This window comes from Leptonotus elevatus, chromosome 8 (genome assembly GCF_054856555.1).
Source record: "Leptonotus elevatus isolate MCC_2025b chromosome 8, RoL_Lele_1.0, whole genome shotgun sequence".
NCBI classification, from domain to species: domain Eukaryota; kingdom Metazoa; phylum Chordata; class Actinopteri; order Syngnathiformes; family Syngnathidae; genus Leptonotus; species Leptonotus elevatus.
Genome location: NC_141246.1, coordinates 9,087,347 through 9,113,110, shown reverse-complemented (window position 1 = coordinate 9,113,110; position 25,764 = coordinate 9,087,347). Strand labels below are relative to the sequence as shown.

The window sequence follows — 25,764 nt, the reverse complement described above, 5'->3', positions numbered from 1 at the left end:
AAAAATAAACGGCCTCTATTTGAGTAAATACAATTTCTGAATAGCATAAAGTTAAAATCAGGTCATACATTGTGTCTTTATTCATTTCAATTTTTCGACAGAGTTCTGGAACAACAGGGAATTCCATCCCTCCTTACTTTTTCCAAAGGTGGAGGTCTCCTGAATGTTACCAGCTGAATATATTTACTCAGCTCTTGCAGAGTGCTGGCCACAAAGGCAGGAATGTGACTTGAAAGGGCCTGTTACATTTTAATTTTTAACCCATAAAATAAACACACAAGAGTGGCCCTGCTATTTTATTTTTTTTTAAATTATGAATGGCTCCATTCATTCCCAATAGAAAATGAGTTATGTGGTAAAGCCACGCCCATTTGGAACGTCTGGCTCACTCCCTGAATACCTATTGGCCAGCAGTGAGTTGAGGGGCGGGCCCTGTCAGGTGGTATAAAGTGCTGTTTAGGCTGGTTGTCCCCATGGGGAACACTTGGACCAAGACCCGAAAAGGGACTGAGCTATTTAGGACTGACCATCCTTCAGTGGAGTAGTCGAGCTTGAATTTATATGTACATAATTTTATTTAATTAACATGGAATATGTAATGTGTCTTATTTTGCTGACAACAGCTCTCATCTCACAGGTAGGATGTTGTTTCCTCACTGAAGCTCGTGTGAAAAGTCCATTCACAGACAGATTGGTTTAGGGACAGCTATGCAACATGCTAGATGATAATGGAAAATGTGTTTGAGTCACAATGAGTGTACGCTATGTCCTTTCCAGATGATTTTTTTTTTTTATGGTGTCACTGTCTTTAGTAGGGCTATCAAATAATTTATGTTCATGGCTCTCGTGTTAGATACACTTCTAGGGAAGTCTGTTATACGCTTCCTGGTTCCTGTACTTAGCTCACTAACTTCATAACAAACTGGAATACAGTGGGGCAGCAAGTCTGACTAGTGGTTAGTACATCTGCCTCACAGTTGAGGTTCTGGGCTCGAATTATGGCTCAGGCTTTTTGGGGTTTTGTTCCGGTACTCTCGCCTCCACCCAGTCCACGTCCCAAAAACATGTATTCTATGTTAGGTCAAGACTAATTTGTGTAGTTGTTAGTGAGTCTATGCTGTATTTGTCCTGCAATTGGCTAGCACTGTTGCCTCAAAGTCTGCTGAGATAGGCTCCAACTCACCTAACGAGGACAAGCACTATAGAAAATGGATAGATAGGAAAAACTGTGTAACACATTCCATTCAGGGATGCTGGTTGACTTCCAATTAAGAAACAATTTTCCCTATTGCACATAATGGAAAGGGAATTACTGTACAGAAGTACAGAATTCCTTTAAAAAGAAAAATCGAAAAGAGTCAAACTAAACTTTAATGGCTAAAGTGCAACATCTTAGTTTTTAATATTCTTATTTGTGTTACAAATGGAAAAAAAAAAGAATACTAATATAAAAAACTGGGTATTCTTCTATCAACCCTTGCTGAGGATGCTGCTTTCAGTACAGTGTAAAGTTTTGCAAAAAAGAAAAAAGCTAAAGAAAAATCACAACAAAAAACAACCTTAATGCCCATTGAACTGGGGCCTTGCCAGATCTACAGAAATCTCACAAGACTCAGAAGTTGGTTTTCTGGATTATTATAATTATTATTATTATTTATAAATTAATATTTCGTTTCATTTTATTTGATAGGGACTATGTACATTGATAAACAACAAATTAAGTTGTAAATATGCTAGATTTGCATCTGTAGTCCCCTATACAAAAATGCATTACAATACACATCACAAAGCAAAACAAAGTCAAGATAAAACAGGTAAGAGCATTGCAATAAGACAACAGAATGTTGACAAGATAAAACAAAACAACATAAGAAGAGTTAATGGTCGCACTTCTGATTGTCCTTCAGCCAACATTTAAGATTTCCTTTAATTGTGGAAGGCAGACTAGACTGTTCCAAATCAGGTTATCTCGCTATATCATAGCATAACAACTGTTAGCATGTTCGCATTTGATCAATTCCAATAATTTTTTTACAAATTTGGCTGAGCACTCTTAGTACTCATGTACTTTCTTTCTCTTGTCCGACAATATGGTTGGTTCAGGTGATGGCGATCTGTCCTGCGACGTGTGATTGTCCCGCGGGCCACCCAGTGTGCCCTCCGGGGGTTAGCACTGTACTAGATGGCTGTGGGTGCTGCAAAGTGTGCGCTGCACAGCATAACCAAGACTGCAGTCCCATGAAGCCTTGTGACCATCACAAAGGGTTGGAGTGCAATTATGGGAACGACATCACGGAGCTCTGGGGTGTGTGCCGAGGTAAGACGACAAATCCTGAATATATTTCGTACTAAAAGGCTAAATCAATAAAGAAATGCACTTGATGTGAGTAAAAAAAAATGGCATGCATGTGAGCAAGGGTGCCATGAGATGCAAATAAAAAAAATTCTTTACCCATTGAAATTAATGCAAATGCCATTAATCCGTTGAAGCCTTCCCCTCTTTTTTTCGTAACAAAAAAAGAAGTCTATGATATTGTACTTCATGAACCATACAGTAATATAAAAATTAAATAGAATGTAAAACATTAAATAGTTTGGGAATCATGATTTAATGCTGCAATCCAGTTCATTGTGCTGTCTTTTCTGGTGTGCCCATCTTGGCCACCAGGAGGCAGTACTGTAATATAGTCATGCATACACAAATGAAGAAGAATAGATTTGTTGTACTACTACATAATGCCTGTGTCCAAATCACTGATTTGAATATATGACTGGGTAGGCCAAGACTTTTGAACCCGTAAGGCCGCCATATTGCTCCTCCCAAGAAACGTTTCTCAACATACGATCATATACATTTACAGTATCAAAATTGGAGAATATTTGAGACAGTACTTAGTAGAAACAGCCTGGTTTATGATGTTCTAAATTTGTTAAACATAAACTTTCAACTGCCAACATAAACATAGACTTTCCTCAGGCAAAGCTATCTTGTTTTAAATTCTCAAAGTGTAATTGTTTTAGGTGTGATTTAATGTGACAGTAAACTTAATTTGGGAGTGATGTTAAACAGCTTGAGATCTCTTTTTTGATTAATTGCTTACTATGTGCCAAACGGCTACTTATTGTGGAGTGGGTTAAATGTAGTTCACTGACACAATACAGGACTTGCGTCCCAAATTTGCACTCTCAAGTCATTGCAAAATAAATTGTCTGGATTAAACCTTATTTCTCATTAGTCGGGTCACCTGTATCTCAAGGCACACCTACTCGTTCCTAATTTTCTCTTAATTTAAGTTTTTCTATCTGCCACAGATTGCAGGATAAAATTGGTACTCTTAAATGCTATGTTTTCTGAACATGGTCACTTTTACTGACAACTAAACGGATGCACTAAATCCAGTCCTTCTATTGTGGTGGTAAAAAGGATTGTGAAACCTAAAAGACAATGACATCTGTGTGTGAGCTCCCGGTATACGCGACAGCGTGTAAGCCCTGCATAAGCACAAACATGACCGAGATGCTTAATGGTAGCAAAAGTAATGGAGATAAAAATAAGCGTCATGCCAGAGCTGCTCTACAAACTATGAATAGCAAGTCCTTCTTGCATTGGAGACAAGTAGTCTGACACTTCCTGTCTCCTCAGTTCCATTGACCTTTCAGTCTAAAACGTTGTTGCCATGGAACGTTATTGTGCTATACCGGAGTCACATTTCAGTGCTTAAATAAACGCTTGTGTGAATTCTTGTCATGCATTTCAGAAATGCACACGTCTCTTTGATACCTAATGAGGGGTGAATAATCCTGCGTCTTTAACAATCCATCTTCCTCTAGATGTGAGTCTATTACAGAGACATTATGCCAGTTATTTCGCAATTTAAAAGAATTTGAGGTGTCTTAATAAAAGGTCTCTGACATTATTTGGTCAAAATGCATAAAGGATGAAGAATTACGGTAAACTTAAATTTTGCAAAAGTTGCAAATAGTATTTTGGATTTTATTTCATGTCACAGTTGAATAAAAATGTACCGTTTTTGTTCAGACTGGGCTTAAAAGGGTTAACGCACCACTATATTTACATTACGGCGTTCCCCGTTGGTTCCCAGCCAAATCAGAAGGACGCACGTGCGACTACAGCGGCAGGATCTACCAGAATGGCGAGAGCTTCCGCGTGGGCTGTAAGCACCAGTGTACCTGCATGGACGGCGCTGTGGGCTGCGCGCCTCTTTGTGACCACAAACTGCCCCCGGCCTCGCCGTCGTGCCCTTTCCCTCAGCTGGTCAGGATGCCCGGCCAGTGCTGCTTCACCGTGGATTGCCACAAGGACACCTTGCGCCTTCCAAACAAACATAACACAAAGGTTTGTTTTCCAGTGAACTACAAGTATGGCAGAAAGTATTATACATTTCAGCATTTGTGGGTTAAATTCCCGGGTGGCTAGCATGTCTGTTTCACAGTTTTGAGGGTCTTGGTATGAGAGAAAAAACGTTTCTGAATCCATAAATTAAAGTTAAGATTAATAACAGCTTTATAATTGCTTTTGGCATACTCAGTTGAAGAAATGGCATTGCTGTCATTTCTATGGCAACAAACTTGCATGCTGGGCTAACATTACATGGGTCGGTTCTGATTGTACTGCACACTTTAATGATAAAATTGTTTCAAGACATTTGTGTCACACAAAAACACATTTTATTGGTGCTATAAGTAGAGGTTTAAGATAAACTGTTCACACTAACTGCCACCTAAAAATGTACTTAGCTTTCCAAGTGCCACCATCGTGACCAACAATAAAGTAGAGTACGGTTGTAGGCAATGTATTTTCTGTGGAAGCTCTGGAACGCACATCCATGAAAAAACAAGGAACTGCTAAAGAGATAAGTGTTTTTATGATTGGAAAAGATTCCAGCAGGTAACCAATTGCGTGACTAATAAGCTTCATTAATTATAATTACTAGTAATGGTTGCCAGTATAAATTCCCTTTCAAAGTTGTTGTTTTGCTTTATCCTAGACGATCTTTCCGAAAAGGCGGCAACCCAAACCGGAGCGCCGACCCGGCCCCCGGTCTCATGAAAACGATCTGCCGGTGACTAATGAGATTGCGCCGCTTACGACGAGTGACTGGGAGGCTGAACGTGGCTACAAACACCTGCCTGGTGAGACGACGGCATCAGGCTGACAGCCACCTTAAAGTGGAAGTCAACCTTAAACATTTGTTGACAATAATGTATCTGTATAATAATAATGTTATACATAACCTCACAAGTCTAAACATGACATCCTGATTAATATGGCATTTGTGGAATATGAGTTATGGAGCAAAATCCAGCTGTTTTTAGACAACTCAGAGGGCGGCCATTTTGCCACCATCACAGTTGCTCAGGGCTCAGGCAACGACCAATTGCAGCTCACCTGTTTTCTGAAGCTGCGCTGAGATTGGTTGTTACCTGAGATCTGAGCAACTGTGACGTCATCTTTGGTCGACAGCAAGTGGCAAAATGGCCGCCCCTAAGATGGATATAAACAGCTGGATTTTGCTGCTTAACTCATATTCAACTAACACAATATAAACCAGAATACCATATTTAGACTAGTGAGGCTACATAGAACATATTGTAAAAATAATAATAATAAAAAATTGGTTGACTTCCCCTATAGGGCTCAGTCATTACCAACTGATATTATCCTCCCACTGCAATGAAACCTAAAGTCAAAACACTCTTATCTCAAGGCAATATTGTACATGTTTTCTGTCATTGTTTTCAGTGTGGGGCCACCAGAAGAAGTGTCCTATCCTCACCACCGATTGGTCCCAGTGCTCGCGGAGCTGCGGGACGGGCGTCTCCTCTCGCCTGTCCAACAAGAACCCCCAGTGCAAGCTGGAAAGAGAGACCAGACTGTGTACAGTGCGGCCGTGTAGCGCCGTACAGCCTCTTCCGAGCAAGGTAACCTTAAAGAAATATATTTACAGTGTATATTATGTTAGGCAGAGGAAAAAGTACTTATCGTCGCTTATCTCTTGCAAAGAGTAACCTCTGCACCTTATGATAACACCTGGCTGCAGAAAATCATACAACCTCTTATCTGTACTTGTTTGACTTTATGAAGGCAAACACAGTTTCTAACTTTTAGCCTTTTTTCATTTTATAAAAATAAATACATAAATGTATTTATTTTGGCACTAGTGTTACAAAAGAAGAAAGGTCAAACGGTCCTTTGAAAATTGTAGTTTGCTTTATTACGCAATATTTAGTGACCTTTTTTTAATGTTGCACTCGACAAATACCATAAAATCCTGTGAATTTAATTTCTTTCTAAACGCTCTCTTTCTTACCCCCCTGATTTGTTGTTTGTTTTTGTTTTGTTTGTTTGTTTGTTTGTTTTGGGGGGGGGGGGTTATTCACGTGATTTTTACAGTACTGCATATATTTAAAAATATATATATAATAAAAATAATAAAACCTACAAAAAAACTCTTAAAAAATTAATTTACTGAATATTAAAACAAGTCAAAACAAAAATAAAAATAATTGTACAAAAACAATCCAAAAATATTATAATCTTGGTCAGGACACACACGATGCATTCAAGTTTATGAATCAGGTTTTACTAAAGGTTCAGGCAGGGGTCAATCAGAAACATATGGGGGCTCAGGTCTCCTCCCCCCCAAAAAATTTGAACCATGAGATGAATGTACCACTTTGCTACTTCCTTTCACAAAAATGTCTATTTTTACTGTTCTGTGGTAATCATTTTGCAAACTTGAACACTTTCAACACTCGTCTTCTTTTGTGTTGATATACGCTCGTGCTACTGTGTTTGAGTTAATTTTAGTATACATATTATAGGCAGCCTCCAGTCAGCCAGGGCATTCCTGCCAAGCAACTGTCCATAGCTAAGCTCCGTGTGCTGGGTCTATATTAATGCTCTGTGTTGGACACACACCAGGAGCTCTTTGCCATGCTTGCTTAGCTTTAAGACTCTGGTGCCAAGGACAATGAAAGAACAATGGCATATGTTCATACTATAGCACTTTGTAAGGCTGCTAAATTTGGCTGTTGGCTGACTTTATTTTTTATAAAGAAAATTATCTTAAAGCCACATTTGCTCATTTTCACAGTTCCAATGAGACACTAGAACTGGGTGATGGTGACACAACAACTGAATAATTGGAATGGTGTGAATTATATAAAATTATAATAAATATGTGCCTGATTATAGTGTAACATACACTTTTTATGTTATCTTTCCAATCGCAGAGAGGCAAGAAGTGCTCGGCCATGCAAAAATCCCAGTTACCCGTCCGCCTGTCCTTTGGCGGGTGCGTGAGCGTGCGCCTATACCGACCCAACTTCTGCGGCCAGTGTTCAGACGGACGTTGCTGCTCCCCGCGTCGCACCCGCACCCTGCCAATTGACCTGACCTGCCCGAACGGCCAGCGTCTGCGGAAGTCGGCCATGTTCATCCAGTCGTGCAAATGCAGCGAGGAGGCCTGCGGCCACCTGAACGACGTGGCCCTCCCGCCCCAGCGCTGGATGCACGGGGACATGCACAAATTCATAGAAAAGCAGTGATTATTTTTTTTCCTGAGGTTTTATTTAGAACAAGACGACGAGCCAGGTTTTATATTATTTTTGTTTTTTGGCTCCAAGTGAGGAAGGCCCCCCCTCCCAGTTGTAATGTTTGTGGCTCGGGGTGCCTTTGTTCAGACGTGGGAGCTAAATTAGAGCCCTGATGCAGTCCTGGACTTCCCTCCCTCACGAAGGATAAGCTTGCTTATTCCGACTTGGATATTTTTGAGACCCTCCTGACAGGCAACAAGAGGGAACGCTTTGCAAGGTACTTTGAAAACTGACTTCTAACTTAAGCAGCAATGCAAAAGGTTAAGTGGAGTTCACAAAAAAAACATTTTTCTGTGGTGTACAGTGAACCCTGCATATTCAGTTTGCCATTTTCAAATTCACCTATTCTTTTTTCCTATCTTTTTGTGGGTGGATGACTTCCCTGTTCTTTGCTGAAAATTTCATTTTGGAACACTCCTGAAGAGAGTTGAGGAGCTCCATTTACACAAAAATAGTAATTTGCCCTCTTGGGGTATCTATAAGTAATTAATTAAACCTTTCAGGTGGGTATCAACTACTTGCGGATTGTCGCTTCTCGCAGCAGGGCGTGGTCCCTTGTCCCCCATGAAAAGCACGGGTTTGCTGTAAGTAATGCTTTGAGATAAGAGTGGCCCTCCCTCGTTCTGTCTGACTGCACCTTTCAATGAATATTCATCATAGTGCAAATGGCCTCTGTGGCAGACAGTAAACTCCATTGTTGCACAGAACAACTGGCTCCGGCATAAAATGGATACAGATGCCCAGGGGGGTAGCAGTTTGAGCATGTCCGCGTGGTAGAAGAAAACTCAATTAATCTCGCCCAAAAAAAAAAAACTAAATTCCTATTTCTTGCACAAGAAGCAAGAGTTTGGCAAACAGAGAACAATTCCTCTAAAAAAAAAAAATGTTTTTAAATAAAAGGAGTCTCAAACGGTTCTATACCACTCCAAGCAGAAGTTTACTGACACTAACATAAAAAAGAGAATTACACTTTGTGTATAGAAATGAATACCCAACAACTGTAAAATAAATAAATAAATACAAATTTGCCGCTAGCTTAATGCTATCCTGCGCAATTCAACCATTTAAGAAACAGAAATACAAATGTAACAAATGGTTCCTCAACATTTTGACAAACTACATAACAGTACTCACAGTCATATTCCTTAATTATCCTCTGTGTAGAACGACTAAATATTCAGAATTGAGACGATATGAAGTTTGAACAACTCTTGAAGCAAGATAATCACATTATCAATCTGGCAGGTGAAGTTATGCTGCATTCGAGGAGGGTCGGAAGTTGGATATATCCAAGTTGTTTTTTCCCCAGACCCGAAAACGTTCGAGGCTAAAGTAAACAACGAAAATGGCGGATATTGATAAATAATTTTATATTTTGGTCCTCAAAACAAATTTTGACCTCCAGCAAACTTGCCTTATCGCAATTTTGCTTTATTTTATTTTATTTTAAACCTTATTTCATTAGCATTTCATACAGTTCAGTATTTCACAGTATAGTTTCATGCAGGGAGATAGCGGCATACTGTCACGTACGTTGTGTTACTGAAGTTATGTCGAATATTTATGAATGAAGAAAGCTATCTAGTTTTATACTCGACTAAATTGTGTTTTACCATTCACGGCCTGTGTTTCCAACGGAGTCGCCATTGTAGAGTGACGTCACATTTTTTTCCGACTTCGCAAGTGGAATTTCCGAGTTCGAGGTGGCGTTCTCGTACACACTTCCTGGTTTGAGCTCGGAAAATTCCGACTTCCGACCATCCTCGAATGCAGACGCAGCCCGCTGCAATATGATTGGCTGCTGCTGTGGTTATCATAGTAGTAGTAGAAGAAGAAAGCGTGGAATTGTTAATCGCCGGTTTAGGTTGGCACATCTGTTTAACAGTTCTTAGATTTAGGTTCAAATCACAGCTCTTGCTTCCCTGTGTTTGTGTGGGACTGTGAGTTCCTCTGGGTACTCCAACTCCCTCTAAATTATCCGAGTGAATGGTATGGGTTCGCAGTCGTAAGTATGGAACACTCTTAACACAAAACATTCCGCAGGTTAATCTTTGAGTGTACCCCACTGAAGCCACAAACTTTTGACACTATATCCTGTGCTGCATTAATAACCCTGACAACCAGCAAAAGCTTTTTGTTTTGGTGGGCGTTGGTGAGTTTGATGTACTTGTTAGACTTAGGCAAGCTGGCATGTTGACACACATCACTCATAACACACTCCAGGTTGGTGTGTTTAAAAAAAGAAAAAGAAGAAAAAAAGAATGGCAAGTATTTTATTAGTCCATGCTGCTTTGAACTGATTCTATAATAAATGGTTTACTCAACCTAGGTCTAATATTTGATATGTATATTTCAGGTTCTTCTGTAGGTAGCGACAAATGAGTATGGATGTCAAAAGTGCCTTTAGGCGTTTAAAATCTTAACTTGATGAAACACTTCCCTCTGTTGGACAGGGTCAGCTTATACAGACTTAACTCAGGGACTTCGCTCGATTTTCATATAATGGATGATTGATCCATGAACCAGCTTTTATAAAGCCCTCGGGGTACCATACTACATTAACAGGGGGAAAATAGTAAAGAACAATCAAAATGTTTTATAACCATTTACAGGTTAAATGTTTTGAACCTTAATAACAGTTTTGTTTTAATTATGAAGTTGGCCAAATCTAATGCAAATAAACACTTCACTAACAAAATAAGGTATAAAATGTTTATTTCCTCAACCAAGCATCATTGCTTAAAAAGAAAAACACTACAACAAGCAACAACATGTTAAAATGAAAAAAGAAATATTAAACTTGCCAACATTTAATGGCAGTGAAACATTGCTTCTTGTTTTCCTTAACAAAAAAAAATAACGCAAGAGGGTCACATCACTGGAAACTTCTGATTCATCTGGACTGTTCAACTGCAGAGAAAAAAAGAGAACAAAGGAAGCAGTGACACAAATGAAACACTGTAAAAATATTGAATCGTATCGTCTAGCCCAATTGTATGTTACTAATATAGCATCATTTAAATTGCAACCTCAAAATGAGGCTTCAGACTGAGCAGTAGATGCATTCTGTTGTGGCTAAAAATGGGGCATGCGTGTTACATTAGTGCAGAATTAGTCACCCCTCATTGCTGAGAAGATGGATGATGCAATCAAGCAGAGAACTCACTGTAAGTGGAGATATCAATCTCCTCTGGCAACTCGGCCACGTTGACCTCAAAGCGGTCTTGGACCTCGTTCAGGGTCTTGGCGTCAGTCTCGTCGGACACAAAACTGATGGCCAGGCCTTTGGTGCCAAACCTGCCGGCGCGAGCCACCTGCAAAGAAGAGGACAGGGGGAAAGGTGAGAGGGATTTATGGTGGTGAGTAAACCACTACACAGGGATTACCACACCGCAACTGACCCTGTGCAGGTACGAGTCGGAGTCCTCAGGCATGTCGTAGTTGAAGACGATGTTGACCCGCTCGATGTCCATGCCTCGGCCGAACAGGTTGGTGGCTACCAGGATCCGCCGTTGGAAGTCTTTAAATTGCTGGTACCGGGATAACCTGCAACAGCAGATATGAGGAGGAGTTATTATCATATGGAGTACCTCAAGGATCAGTTATTGGATCACATTTTAGCCTGTACATGCTCATGTTTTTAATGAGGAAAAATAGCGCTCTATAACAATGTACGTCATAAAAACACATTGCCAGGTTGCATTAATTAAATGGCCATCTTTTTGCTGCTCCATCGGGTGTGGCCACCAGGGGGCAGTAGATAGACGGCCATACTGTTCAATAAGGCTCATCTCTCATCAGGACAGATATGACTGAAGTACCGCTAATGTCGGTTGAGTTGCAAAGGGTAGATTTACCCAAACCCTTTTTCGCCAAATAAGGAATAAGATGACAGGCTCCCACCTCTGCTCCTGTACCATGCCTCCGTGGATGGCGATGGCCGGGAAGTTCTGCTCCACCAGCAGTTGGGACAGCGCCACGCAGCGATGCACCGACTTGACAAATATCACCACCTGATGGGACCAAGTCACGCCACATATAGTAAGCATCGTCCTAAAAGTTCATATTTATCTCATCGCGCTGCATTTTAATCTCCATACCTGGTTGAACTCAAGCACGTCCAGCAGGTCGAAGAGCTTTCGGTTCTTCTCGCTGTCTTTCAACTTGCAGTAATACTGCTGCAGGCCGTGAAGGGTCAGCTTGGTCTCATCATCCACAAACACCTCCATGGGCTACAACATGAGATGACAGTCTCTCTAACCATTGCATTGTTACAGGTAATGTGCTTGGAAGTGCGTGTGTGTGTGTGTGTTGTCTTGGGCAGCATTAGAGCTAAGGAGTGAGGATGACCCTGGCTTTGCCACCCAAGCGCATCACTTTAGCCCTCTGATATGGCCACTTATGGCACAGACAGCCACAATTGGGCAAAGCTAGAAGGGCCACATCACTGAAGAGACACAATATGACCAGCACGAGTGTGTGGTTTCATTTGAACTCATGAGCGCAACCTTTAAAGTTGCAAAAAAAATAAAAAATGGTACAAGTTTAAACATGGGCGAAGAAGCAAAGAATAGACAATATGAATATACACCTGAAGTTAAAGTATGATTCCAGATTACCTATAAGTGCACTTCAAATTAGAATATCATGGCAAACAGTAGTTGTCTTTGTCATTGTTTAATTCAAAGTGAAACTTGTCTATTACTGCATATAGATATTATTTCGTGATTTTATTTTTTATAGTTTGAATTATTATTGCCAACATTTACCAAAAAAACTAAATTTACAATCTCAAGTTAGAATACTAGATCAACAAAAATAGAATTCTTAATATAGAAATTTGGTAAGACTTTGCCTTCTAGAAAGGTTTGCATTTAACTTGCCTTAAGTTCCACTTTTTGATTTGAACTACTTGTTTGTTTTAAAAATTGCTGAGTGTGTTACATTAACTCTTAAGTTGACAACTTACGTCCTGCATGAACTTGCGGCACACCGGGCGGATCTCCTTGCTCAGCGTAGCGCTGAACATCATGACTTGCTTCTCGTGGGGCGTCAGCCGGAAGATCTCCTGGATGTCATGTCTCATGTCTGTCAAAAGACATGCAGCCACATTGGCATCACTGCTCCAACATACTTTTAACTCTGGCTGAAGCTATCAAATATTTTGTAGCCATGAATAAGATAGTAATTGATTTTGCATTATTAATCAATACCACCCGTGAGGTGCAAATATTTTTGTCCACTTGGGGTCACAATCCTTACATCTTTATATTAAAACTGTAGCAGGGTGGACGCTCTACATCTACTACTTTTTTTTGGGTTTGCCAACCATCCACATCACTCACCCAGCTGCTCAAGCATCTTGTCACACTCGTCGAGTACAAAGTGCTTGATGTTCTTCACGCTGAGGTTCTTGTTGCGGATGAGGGCCAAGGTGCGCCCGGGCGTGCCCACCACGATGTGCGGGCAGCTCTGCCGCAGGGTGTCCTCGTCCTTCTTGATGGCCATGCCGCCAAAGAAGACCGACACTTTGACGCTGGACATGTACTTGGAGAAGCGCTCGTACTCTTTGCTGATCTGGAAGGCCAGCTCGCGAGTGTGGCACATGACCAGGACGGACACCTGGCATGTAAGAAACACACATTAGCCCCACTTTAAATAGTCACACGTTCAGCGCCATTTTGTCGCATTATTTCTAAATCACACTGAAATCTTCAAGGATAAAAAAAACCTGCTCTCTCACTCCTCTTGACTTCCCCGTTCTAAAACAATCAGTACCATAGGAAATAATGTAAAAGGTGCACTCACTTGTCCATCCACAGGTTCAATCTGCTGCAAGGTGGCAAGCACAAACACGGCCGTCTTTCCCATACCGGACTTGGCTTGACACAGAATGTCCATGCCCAGGATGGCTTGAGGGATACACTCGTGCTGGACTGAAAAGACAACAAAATGGCTGATAAGTGACTAGAAAAAGTTCACACTTTTGACATAATGAAGAAGGATAACCTGACAGAAAAACATTATTGTCAACAATCAAACACACACAAAAAAACATATTTGAAATACATGGCCTTTGAAATGTTTTCCGTGCCTATATTTAATGTAACAATAACTGGCACTGCAAAATTGTTTTTGGAAACTAAATTTATTTCAATGGTCATTACACACAAATGAATATTTTGTATTTTATTATTTTTTAGAATTCTGATTAAAGCTTACAACTAACAAAAACCCAAATTCGCTATCTTGAGAATTATAGTACATAGAATTTCACCTTTGAAAACTATTCCCCCTAAGTGTTTGATAATTTGCAAAAAAAAATGAGAATCTTGGAAGCCAAGTCTGTTGCACTGAGACAAGGCTTCAGATTTTCCTATAAACTCATGGCAGCAAAAAACAACGTTTACCCCCAATTGATTCTGGTACAGTATATGCACAGCATTTACCTTCAGATGGATGCTCAAAACCACAGTCAATGATGGCACGGAGGAGCTCGGGCTTGAGGAGGAAATCTCGGAACCCGGAGCTGTGGATGGATACGTACGACCCCTTCACGGCCTTCTTGTTTGCCGGGGTCGAACTCTCCAGGGTTCCTTGGGGCTCCTCTTCCTCTTCATAGTCCAGAAGTTCATTGTCAACATCAGCTTCAGCCATCTATGAGGGAGTAAAACATACCAGGATCAGCTGTGGAGGCAATGTTCATTTTACAGCATTGTGACTATATATATATTTCTACTAGTTCATATTATGATCTTGTTCAGAATGACCCATTTACAGGGGGGAAAGTTCACAATGGTTATTTTATTCTAACGCCTGTGAAATGGATCTGGGAGTCTACAATTTAATACAAATCCTCTCCTCCTCCAGCACACAGCACATTTATTAAAAATCAGTGAATACAAGAAAATCCCTCTCCCCTCCCTTCAGCAAGTTCCCATAGGTACAAATCAGATTAGAATTGAACAGCAGTATATCAGCCTGTCCTTGGACTCTTTTCGACCGAACGGAGACTCGTACCAACTATACTCCCTTTAGATAATATAAAAAAGAAACCTGTTACCTTCCTCTTTCCCAGGCAAGAGAGACAGATAAGAATACAATAGACAGTATTATTCATTGAGCTATACGGAGTTAACATAATTATACCTACATCTACACAGTTATAACTAAATTTAAAACAGTTAAAATATAAAGTAAAACAGTTAAAATAAAAAGTAAAACAGTAAAAATGTTAACAATGTTAACATAATCTTCCAGATATATTTTCCTAACCCTGCTAAACTGGAACTCTCATGATTAAAGCAGAAAGTGTCAATCAAGACAAAAATCCCGTGGGTGCAAACAAGAAAACAGTTCATGTGGATTCGTCTCTGGCCGCGGCGTCCCCTACAAGAGGAAATTATTCCATCCTACTGTTGCATTTGTAGAGGAACATTTTCATTGTTATTTGAGCGGACTTCGTATGTTCAAACCACTGCGTTTACATTTCAATTGAACGCTTCCAGCGTGTAAATTCGCAACAAGCTCCAAATACGAGAGCTGCATCAAACGTGCACGAAAAGTTTTCGAACCATGTGATTAATTATTATACCTATCTATTTCAAAGAAATTTGTTTTATTAGGCCTAATCACATACCCCGCTTCGCTAGTGTAGAACGACGTACAGCGTGCTCAATGGAGCCATTTCACCCTTCGTCGCAGCTAGTTAGCAAGCTAGCGGCTAAACGCGAAGCACGATTTTAATTCATCAACCGCCAATGCTACAACTCACTGACGCTGCCATGACTTCACGTTTTGTACTTTTAAAAATAACGATTTGTTCGCGGTACATTGATACCCAAAAGACGATTTCGGTCGAATTCCTCGACCGAGCATCAACGCGGTTAGCTTATCTCTGTTAGCCTACTAGCCAGCGCGCAACCATCAACTGAGGCCTACTTTACAATTACGTGATATTTTATAATAACAACGAGTAAATGGAAACAAATGCTACGTGTGTTCATACTAGCATAGCGACCCGTTGGTGTGGATATATGAAACGATCGTAAATTACCTTCCAAAAGCTTTATTCTTTGTTTGTCCCACCGACGTCGATGAAATGACTCTGCACGCTAGCAAGTATTCACGGCACAGTGAGCGTGAGCGGCACACATCCGCGGTGCGTTCAAGTACCTATCGGCAACGGCAAATTTGTTGGAGCTCGTTACCGTGTTATAAGCAAAGCAACAAATGCAAGACCACACGTAATTTGATATTTTATTTTAGATGTATTATAATGTGTTAAGTTAGTTAAATGCCACGATGAAGGCATATAATAAAATATCACAAAAAGGATTATTAGCATTTTCGAAATGTACAAATAATCCTGAAGTTATCATTCGTGGGCCTCCAGCTGTCGTTCAGCGGGAGCAGCTGCGTGTTGATGCCACAAGATGGTGACACAGCACGTAAAAATGGAAAGGATGAAAAAGAATTTGGGCAACCCCATGACTAAAACTGCATGAAGCTTTTTCTCCTCCCAATAGCTTTAGAAAATAAATCAAGTGCAAATAATTTAGATCATAGTTTCAAACTACTACATTGTCATTTTTAATGTAATATTTTACAACGTAAGATTACTGGAGTGCAAAAACATGGATGCTCAAAGTATGTCTCATAACCAATATGCAACACCAAATAGCAGCAAACAGCAAATATTACCATAGAAATTCACAGTTCAGTTACATATATATTGTTATTATTATTATTATTATTTCTCTATCTCACAAGAGTGGAAAGAATTGCATTATACCCAAAGTATGTTTAACCAATTCATAAACAGTTATGACATTTACCTCAATTTACGACCTTGCAGTGGTGCATGTTCCATGATCTCAAAGTGTCATTACTAAGTTATGCTTAAACTAAAGTGAAGCATGGGCTATTTATGACTCTTGTTATTACATACCCAGAGCTATTTATTTAAATTTTAAGTACAGTTTGACCCTTGAATATATTATTATCTGCCTACACTTATGTATGTATGTATGTATGTATGTATGTATGTATGTATGTATGTATGTATGTATGTATGTATGTATCTATCTATCTATCTATCTATCTATCTATTCAATTAATTCCTCTGCGTGCACCTCTGTGCAACACCTGCAAGCCCCGCCTTTCATCATAATAAATATCGACGGTGATTTGCTGCTGTCGCAATTCTTCCACGCAACCGCCTGTAGTTTCGGCAGGCGATTGGCCGGTGACTTGCCAATCAGTCCCATTTCTCCACGCTGATTGGCTCGCTCCTCCCTTGACGGCTGCCGAATGCCAGCCATTCTAAATGATTTCCTCGTTGTGATTGATGCTGCCGTTTGCCCCGATTCCCCTGTTGAGTCGGCGGCTACACCGCGTTGCTGTCATGTTGTTTTTTTCCGCCGATTTTGAACAAAAAATATACAAACGTTAACTAACACATTACTTGGTGGCTTAAATTTGTCTGGAGCGCAGCTGTCGAGGCTGGCAGCGCCGGGAGGGATGGCACTTCGTTGGACGCTATCCGAGTGTGTTTCCTTCGACGGTCTATTAAGATTTTAATTGGCCGATAACACGGCCAGTGTTGATATTTAGACGCTGCTGTCGTAGGGGACACTGAAACTGCACTGCTGCGATATGGAAAAACGCGTATGGTAAGCGTTTTATGTTTTATATTTGTATTCATTTAGCTAGTTGACAATGTTGTTGCGAGACCACCTTGGTGGTTCGTGTCAAATTGCACTGCTAAACTACAACGCAGGCCCACCTAGCTTAAACATTGATGGATGTCGACATAAATGTTTAAATGTTCTACTCCTCCCCGTTGTAGCATTATTATGCGTGCTCATTTTCCGTGCTACATTCCGTCGCATGTTCTGCTAAACAAGACGCCGACATTCACTTTCATTAGCATACCCGGTTTATGCATCACAATCATCTTATTTGCAGGGAAATTATGTCGCATGGCCATGCCTGTTGTGTTGTCCTGCTCTCGTTTTACGCTGTTACACAATCACGCTGCTGTCGTGGGAAGCCGGTGGTATATGCACTCCCTCCCGGGAGGAGATGCCGTTTAAAACCACAGATGTTAATTCCGCCTTAGCCGTGGATTGACTGCTAGTATCCTAGTTACAAAGCAGGCCTGCTCTGATATGGGAGATGAGCTGTCATGTTGGTGACTGGGACTAGTCTATTATGGAAAATGACATGATATTAAATGACTGCGTTGGAACAATGAAATCTATGAAGTAAGACAATTACTTGGTACTCATTTTTTTTCTCAGTGGGAAAAAAAAGTGACTTGCTGGATTTGAGGGACTCATTTTGTACCTGGCAACTAATTGGAGCACAGGGCTTAGAGCAAAGCAAGGGCCCCTATTTGAGGAACTACAGTTTTCCGTTATATTTGAGGGTAAACATTGATAGGCTACTAGTTGTTTATTCCTCTTCCAGGTAGTCGTCAAAATGTACATACAACATTTGAGATTACAAATTAATGGACAATTACGATCTTATATCACAAGTTACTTGGTGAAAGGACGCTCTTGATTATTGTAATTTGATTTGTGAGGATTATTTTAATTTCAAAATGTGATGAAATGACTACTATAACAATCCGCATGGTTTGTATGCTAATCACAGGCAACAGCAATACAATATGTCGTTTGTTTTCACCGTGTAAAGGAAGAATTTGCATTGCGGGAAATATCAGAAATGCCCGGTTGATCGGAAAAGTCGATGCGAGTCCGAGGGAAGTTTGATGTCAATTTCAGTCGACAGCAGATGGCGGTAAAAGGCCATAATGGCAGCCCCTTGAGATGGAGGAAAATTGATGGATTAATCTGCTTAATTCTTAATTCCACAAACGCAATATTAAGCAGAATCCATATTTCGATTAGTGGGGTCACATAGAGCATATTGTTGCACACAATTGTTTTTGTCTTGTGTTCATCTTTAAATTCACATTGTTGTGGAAATGATATACAGTGGAGTGGAGTGTGGACCCCCATGTGGTCACGTTTCGACACTCACTAATTAATCTACAGTATTCGCTGATCTTTTTTCAATAATTTTTTTAAAATATAAAAAAAAAATTATCCCTTCCCCCATTTTCATAGAAAATAAAATATGATTATCAGTGTGTGTTTTTTTGGAATATTTTTTTAATGTTAAAAATGTATTATTTTCTTCTCCAATGCATTTCTACACAGATTGTTGCTATTCCTTATGAATAGCGGACGTCAAGAGCCATGGAGGGAAATTGCTACTATATATGGTAACCTGGAAAACTTTGGAAATCACTCTTCCATCACATGACTACTCAATATATCTCTGTGCCAAGGGTTTGCCCACCAAGTCATTGATCATAGTCTTTTGACTGTAATCACATCTTGAACCACTGATGGAAGTGATGAGTACAATGAGATTAAATCATTGTAATGCGCAAAAGGCATACTGTGTCACACATTTCCGTCCCGAGGGTAACTTACTTCCTAGTGATGTTGATTATTTTTTGTTTGTAGTACTTTATAAGTCTTCTTGACATGATCTCATGGCCACAGACCCTAAAGAGACATTCTACACTTGTGACTCACTCACCCCTTTATCGCATTCATTCAGTACTTGCCTCTACTCTGGCCTCATAATACAGCTATGTGAGAGTTACAAAGTCTTTGGGTTAAGCAATCAGAATTTTGTATGTTTGTCTGAGTGTGAATGAGACACTTTTATTTTTTTTAACCACAGATAGACATTTGAATCCAAAGATTGGGCCACCCTGACTGGCTGGAGACTTCCTGGTGTTGTGGTTCTTGAACATAGTGCTGCTGCACTTCCTCTCATTGCTGACAGGGAGCAGCTCGCTGAACTGCCCCCTATAGCAGCAGCTCTTCTCGCTGTATGATTGCTCTTGTACTCCATCTTATTGTTCCTGTAGGCTGCACTTTTGTAACTGGATCTGACGAGCACCGTCGACTGCACATTGACTGAATTGTGCTGCGCTGTCTGCTGCTTCTTGTAGCCATACCAATATGCAAACAGTGTCCAAATAAGTAAATTGGGCAGGAATCAAAATACAGCGTTTTAAATGTTTTGGGGAATGTCAGTTAAACTGACTATTAATGTTTTTCTTCATTTTGTTCTTTCACTTTATTCACTATTAGGGTGATATAGCTTAAAATTTCTATCACATTATACATTGAAATAGAAATCCTTTATTATTTTTTACTCTTAAGTTTAAGTAACAATTTATACAGTTATGTGAAAGGTAAAGGCAAAAAATTATAATGTGATATGAATTTTAGGCCAACCCTACTCTCGTCTTGATTTCACATTAGCTTAGCGGTGAACATGGCTTATCCATCTTATCCCATCCTCTCTTCTTGCTTGTTGTGTTAAATGCTTAGCTATTCTTTGTTGTCCTTTACTGAGAATGATATTTCTCAGAAATAAAGTTTATCCACCGCCATGGAGGCAAGGATGCCTTTCGGGAATCGAGGGAATTTCGCACCTTTGATGACAGCCGCGAGCTGTGCTAACTAGACAGCCGCAGACGGGCTGAAGCCATTTTCACACTTTTGCAAAAGAGATTGTAAATCTCAATGAGTTAAATGTTGTGAACAAAAAGTAACAACTGAGGCAGTGTTGTCACGATACAAAAATTCTGACCTGTATAAAGTACCATAATATTGATAGTACTCAAACAATACAATGGCAAAAACCTAAAACATCAGTAAAAGCAGTGGAATTGTAGGTGGCAAAACATAGAACTTAAAATTATTCTTTGTATTTTTATTAAAACAATATTAGGCATGCATTTCTAAGTTTAAAAAATGGTGCATGCGACCTGCAATTGTTTTCCTCATCAATAGCAAACTAGGAGAAGTGTATAACACTCAGGGCTACTCCGTTTGTGCTGTATGAAGGTTTATCATTAACTTAACGTCCATGCTAATTTTGGTGAGCTGTCTATGGCGTTTCGTAAGCAAGTGGAACTTTGTCTAATTCCATTTATTTCACTTGTCAGGTTTACTGTAAACTTCAACTGGTAGTGACAAATATTTTCAAGCAAGCACACTTTGCCTCTTATTAGAATAATTATTTTCTGTCTGTCAAACTGTGATGTATTGCAGTATTTTTTTTTAAATACCAGCGCACTGTGCAATCCTAGCAGATATGATTATGTCATCAACAAGCGCTATCATGTTTAGTTGATCGACATCTACCGCACGGATGACGGATGTATAGTCTTCTAACAACCGCCTTACACCGAATAGATCTCTATGCAGTTGATTAAATAAGCTCCCAGCAACTATCAAAATATTGTTTGCGTTCGTCATGTTTAAAACCTAGTTAATGCTGTAACGGTAAGCGGAGACGTAAATGAAATATATACTACTTAAGTGCAGTATACACTCGGACTTGGCTAACTGTTGTGTCATCCAATTTGGAGCTGCCAATAATCCTTCATGCATCACGTGTCATTGTGTGATAAATGGATGTTTCGATCTGCTTGGTCAAGAATTCTAAGGTGATAAATAAGCATGTCAGCATTAGCACTTAAACAGTCCAAACAACAACTGTAAAGTAATTGATGGGTTTGTGTGGCTATTTCCAGTACATTTCCGCTCACAGCAGCACTCAGGGGAGCCTATTATCTGGAGAGTGATGCTATTAACTGGGTTCAGTACAGGAAAGCATTTGTCATGATAAACATTCAGTCAGTTAAGGCACCAAAATTGAGAAAACCTTAGTCCCCATATTTGTTTTTAGGTAAATAACCTCATAGTAGTCATGGGTTCAGCCATTAAATCAAAATCATTTACACATCCATGACTGTCAGGTTGCTAGTGGACAGCAGGCTGTGTCGTGAATTAATCAGTAGCCATTCCCAGTGTTTGGAATCATAAGATTTAACTCACTCACTGGATTTGTCAGATCTAGTTTTGAAGACTATAATCAGATGCTGTTAGGTGGGATTTCCAATGCAGTTAACATGTTAATAAATACATTAATTTGTATAGCCCTTAATCACACACAAAAAGTATCAAGGGGCTTCACAAGCCCACAATTGACAAAGTTCTTGGTTTAAACCCCTTGATCGGGCAAGGAAAAACTCAAAGCCCTATTGGGGGGGTAAGACCACAGATGGAGGGATCCCACGTCCCGCATAATTGCACTGGATACTGCGGGGCAACATTTTACACAGTATTATGCTGTACAATATTAACTTACACACCATGAAAGTCCATTTAATGAGTTGAAGCAAAGACTCGGCCTGATTGGTCGATGCAGAGTTCTCCATAGAAACGCCTCCAAGGAAGTGGTCCGCCTCAGATCTTGTCCAGGTTGATCGGTGCAGAATCCATACAGCAAAAGCATCACATTCAATCATCTAGCCCCCTTTTCAAGCAGAAGTAACATTTGGATTAGTGCAGCCTGTGCATTTCACAAATGGCAAAGTCACGGAAAACAAAAACCCACTTTGGGCAATATCGGGCCGAGCATCTGGCTCAAAGACGGTGGTCTAAGTAGGTGAACTGTGTGGAAATGAGAACACGTGTCAGCAGCCAAATATGAGTGCATGGGTCGGAACAGCCACACATTAACGAAGAGGTCAGCCTGGAGGCAAGGCTGATGGAGCGCCCTTGAGTCTCCAAAGTATGGAAAAGGTGGGCAGGGGGAGGAGCTGGCACACCATCAAGGTGGAAATGATTTCTTACACAGGGGAACATTCAATTCTGACTGCAATACGTTTCACTATTTTTCAGAAAAATACTGTGCGAGCTGTGAGCTATTTGTTAAAGACATTCTTATTGTCAAAAGTAAGGTGTTTTAGACTTTCATTTAGTGGCTAACATTTAAAAAAATAGATGTGTGAGGCACCCCCAATCACTTCATTATTGTATGCTTTAAAACACTGGTGTCCAAACTACGGCCCAGGGGCAATTTGTGGCCCGCTGTCCATTTTCTAGCGGCCCTCAGCAAATACGAAAAATACATTTTAATTTTTGTGGGCCACCCAAAAATCATTTAAATCCCAAACTGCTTGTCTTGTTTCAAAATAACTAAAAGCCCGCTAAAATAACTAAAAGCCCGCTAAAATAACTATAGTACATAATTGATTGACTTATTAGTCTTAGCGTGTTTAATAAAGTCAGACAACGTCAGAGTGGACATGGCATCCTTTGATTATTCTGTATGCGGCCCTCACAGGAAAACGTTCGGACACCCATGCTTTAAAGACTCGCAAAACGAGCGGCTCAGATTTTGCCATTATTCTGACATACATTTGATATTCATTATTCAAGTACGTGCCCCTTTTTTTGTTGGATACATGCACGCCCAGGAAAAATGACTGTGGCAACGTCTGGTGCCAAAGCTAAAACTTTGCACCAGTCGCCAACATCTGAGGAGTTCAACTTTAAATTGATTTTTTTTTGTGAAAAACTCCTAAGCATTTTGGAACTACAATTGTTCTGTGTTCGGGCACATTTCGTTGAGGGATGACGTTGTCAACGTAAGCATTTACACGGTAAAAACACAACAAAGTCACATATACGCACACATCAGTCTGTCTCTGAAGGATCTCTGGGCATGAGGTTACGGGTTGTCACTATGTAGCTGGATTTAATAAAAAATAAAAAAATAATAAATCAGAGTACAACTGAGAACCATCTGCGCAAAAGGAAGAAAATGACCATTTTAGTTACACAAAGAAGAAATGTGCAAATTTACATTTTAGGAAACAGTTAAAGTCATTGAGGATTTTGTTTTGGAGCATTGTGATTATTATTTAATTGTAAACAAGTTAATGAAAAGGAGATCAACAGTCCTAGTGCCCGAGGCTGCTTGCCAGATGGAATCTATGAGAAGCTTCTCTTCTACCAAGGGCAAAGATTTTGTAAATCAGACACATGCTGCACTGAAATGTACATGCAGAACGCCGGGACAAAGGCAATGCGCTGGATAATAGCACACGACAAGTCACACCTAACTATATGGACATAGAAGACACCCAGTAATCAAGGGCTGAGACTTGTGAGTCACCAATTAACATGTCGAGACGACAGCAACACAAATCTTATGGGTGGGTTTGGTTTGGTTTTTACATCTGAGTCATCGTCCAGTCATACACAGTCATGGTCGGAACATCTGGGCTGCCTCGCTCTGTCAGGAGCCTTCACAGTGTCCTTCATATAATGAAGTGCATCATCAGCAGCGTATCACTCTACTGTAGTCATGCTTGATTTACACATTTCACACTCTGGCCCTGACACTGAACAGTCTTTGTTGTTGCTGAGATATCTCTGGAGGGTCACGCCACTTCTCTGACAAAGCAGACTGTATTCTAAATGCAGCGCCTTATCATTTGCTTGGCTCCCGTTTAAAAGTATTTGCTGTATTTCCAGTTCAGAATATGTTTGCTTCAGCGTCATATCCGTTCAGTTCTGCTTCAGTGAACCAATCTCGTCCAACCTGAGTATAAAGCTATCGCAGCAGCTACAGTATAGTTTAGAAGCAAGGATATGTCAATCATCAGATGTAAGTTGTTATAGATATTATATTCACATGACTTAAATTTTAATGTATTCTGTGTGAGAAAATTCTGCAGCACACGTTGACTACTTTTCTCGCTACAAAAGTGATTGGTCTCATTGGCTTGTTAATGGCTCTTTTGATGAGCTGGCTGCTGCGCATGAATGCATCCCTTGTCTCATCCCAAGCACTGTTTTCTAAGTTTACACTGTTATTGCACGCCTGCCCTTGCCGTTTTTCTGCTTTGCTTGTTTTGTTGTGCATTTGCGTGTCATATGCTGGGTTGTGTTCTAATTTGATCAAAGTGTGTCGACCTCACGAGCCTCATAAAATGGTGATCGCGACATCATTTTGACGCTGCATTGACTTGCCCTTTGATAATGCCATGGACCCTTTTTAAAAGTTGTAGGTGATGCTTTTACAAATGATTTGACATCCATTTCAGAATCCAGTGGAACACAACCATTATGGGGCGCTAGTCCACATTCCATTTGTTCGTGTTTAGAAACATTTTATTATTCTTTTGAATGAGTCAGACTTGCCTGTGGTCAATGGCAGCATGCCCTCCATTTATATGTGGTTGCCAGTTTGTTAAACTTGATTTGAGGCTAAATATGCGGGGAGAAAATTAATGTATTATTTGTTTTGGTTGGGCGGCAGTAGGGCACAGTTAAATTTGAATCATAATCATGATTTTGGCTGCCACGCATACATTAACCTGGTCGATGGCGAGACAGTGGCAGTGAAGAGGGTAAAGAGACGACAAATCAAGTTTAGCTGGAGGTGGCAGAAATGAAGATGTTGGAGGTTTTCTCTAGGCAGTTATAGTTGGAAAAGTAATTAATTTGCGTATGTATTACTGGGGAACAAATAACACAGTAACTTAGTTTATTTAAAATGCCGTTACATCCATCACTGGTTGTAAAATGCAGGGAATTTTCTTTGTAATGAAACACAATATAGCTATTTGAGGAGCTGTGTCTCAAGGATTGATTCTGTGTTTGTGGGTCGTCTTCAGATAAAGGCAGGCAAGAATGATTTTTTTTCTCTAGAATGTGTGAAGTGATCACATGGACCTTTTTCTAGCCAAATGCATGTGTAAAAAATGGATGCAACAATGGAGAATTAAAGGGCCGGATTGAGGAAATGCAACGCGCTAAACTTGGTTAACATGAGCAAGATAAATGTTGTGCTCAAGATGCGAATACCTTAAATAGCCTGAATGATTGGCTAACTGGGGAACAGTGGAGCACATAAACAGTCATGATGTTTTAACATTCATTAAACAACCCATGGAAACAATGACGTAATCATCTTAAAGTCAAACAGTTCTTCATGTTCCATTAACGTGGAAGTGTTTTGTTTTAGTGTGAAATGAGTTTCCATTAGTAACTTGACTGAAATCCTCTCTTTTGAACTCTCTCAACTCGCATTATAGCAGCTTTTCTTTTCATGTTAATATTCAGGTCTTTGCAAAACACCATTGCTAATTTCAGAGCAGGTTGTTTTGACTGCGGTGTGATGACTCAAGAAAGGGCCGTGAGTGTGCTGAGTCACTCGAACATAATTGCTGTTACTTCATCTTTG

At 40.1% G+C, this 25,764-nt stretch overlaps 3 protein-coding genes across 4 annotated transcripts in view; 2 read left to right on the top strand and 1 right to left on the bottom strand.

The window, feature by feature from the left end:
- The first annotated feature begins 489 nt into the window (after positions 1 to 489).
- On the top strand, positions 490 to 10,396 carry LOC147169643 (CCN family member 1-like). The gene is made up of 6 exons (XM_086082979.1): positions 490 to 637; positions 2,104 to 2,317; positions 4,104 to 4,357; positions 5,010 to 5,154; positions 5,765 to 5,943; positions 7,258 to 10,396. The coding sequence occupies exons 1-6, from the start codon at positions 587 to 589 to the stop codon at positions 7,570 to 7,572; spliced, it is 1,158 nt and encodes a 385-aa protein (XP_085939105.1). The 5' UTR covers positions 490 to 586; the 3' UTR covers positions 7,573 to 10,396.
- On the bottom strand, positions 10,319 to 15,792 carry LOC147169642 (ATP-dependent RNA helicase DDX39A). The gene is made up of 10 exons (XM_086082978.1): positions 15,677 to 15,792; positions 14,070 to 14,277; positions 13,429 to 13,556; positions 12,966 to 13,242; positions 12,590 to 12,708; positions 11,721 to 11,852; positions 11,524 to 11,633; positions 11,022 to 11,166; positions 10,787 to 10,934; positions 10,319 to 10,530 (listed from the first exon to the last, which is right to left on the bottom strand). Exons 2-10 carry the CDS (start codon positions 14,275 to 14,277, stop codon positions 10,514 to 10,516), a joined length of 1,284 nt encoding a protein of 427 aa, XP_085939104.1. The 5' UTR covers positions 15,677 to 15,792; the 3' UTR covers positions 10,319 to 10,513.
- Positions 15,793 to 16,962: 1,170 nt separating this feature from the next.
- evi5l (ecotropic viral integration site 5 like) overlaps positions 16,963 to 25,764 on the top strand; it is a 29,700-nt gene continuing 20,898 nt past the window's right edge. For both annotated transcript variants that reach the window (XM_086082974.1, XM_086082973.1), the window contains exon 1: positions 16,963 to 17,294. The gene's annotated coding sequence lies outside the window, so the exon portion shown is untranslated. The remainder of the gene's footprint in view (positions 17,295 to 25,764) is intronic.

Coding starts and splice junctions, on each gene's coding strand:
- LOC147169643 (XM_086082979.1), top strand. CDS start 587: ATGGAATATGTAATGTGTCTTATTTTGCTGACAACAGCTCTCATCTCA. Junction 638..2,103: donor CAACAGCTCTCATCTCACAG/GTAGGATGTTGT, acceptor TGGTTGGTTCAG/GTGATGGCGATCTGTCCTGC. Junction 4,358..5,009: donor CAAACAAACATAACACAAAG/GTTTGTTTTCCA, acceptor GCTTTATCCTAG/ACGATCTTTCCGAAAAGGCG.
- LOC147169642 (XM_086082978.1), bottom strand. CDS start 14,277: ATGGCTGAAGCTGATGTTGACAATGAACTTCTGGACTATGAAGAGGAA. Junction 12,709..12,965: donor CAAGATGCTTGAGCAGCTGG/GTGAGTGATGTG, acceptor GTCTTTTGACAG/ACATGAGACATGACATCCAG. Junction 11,634..11,720: donor ACGTGCTTGAGTTCAACCAG/GTATGGAGATTA, acceptor TGGTCCCATCAG/GTGGTGATATTTGTCAAGTC.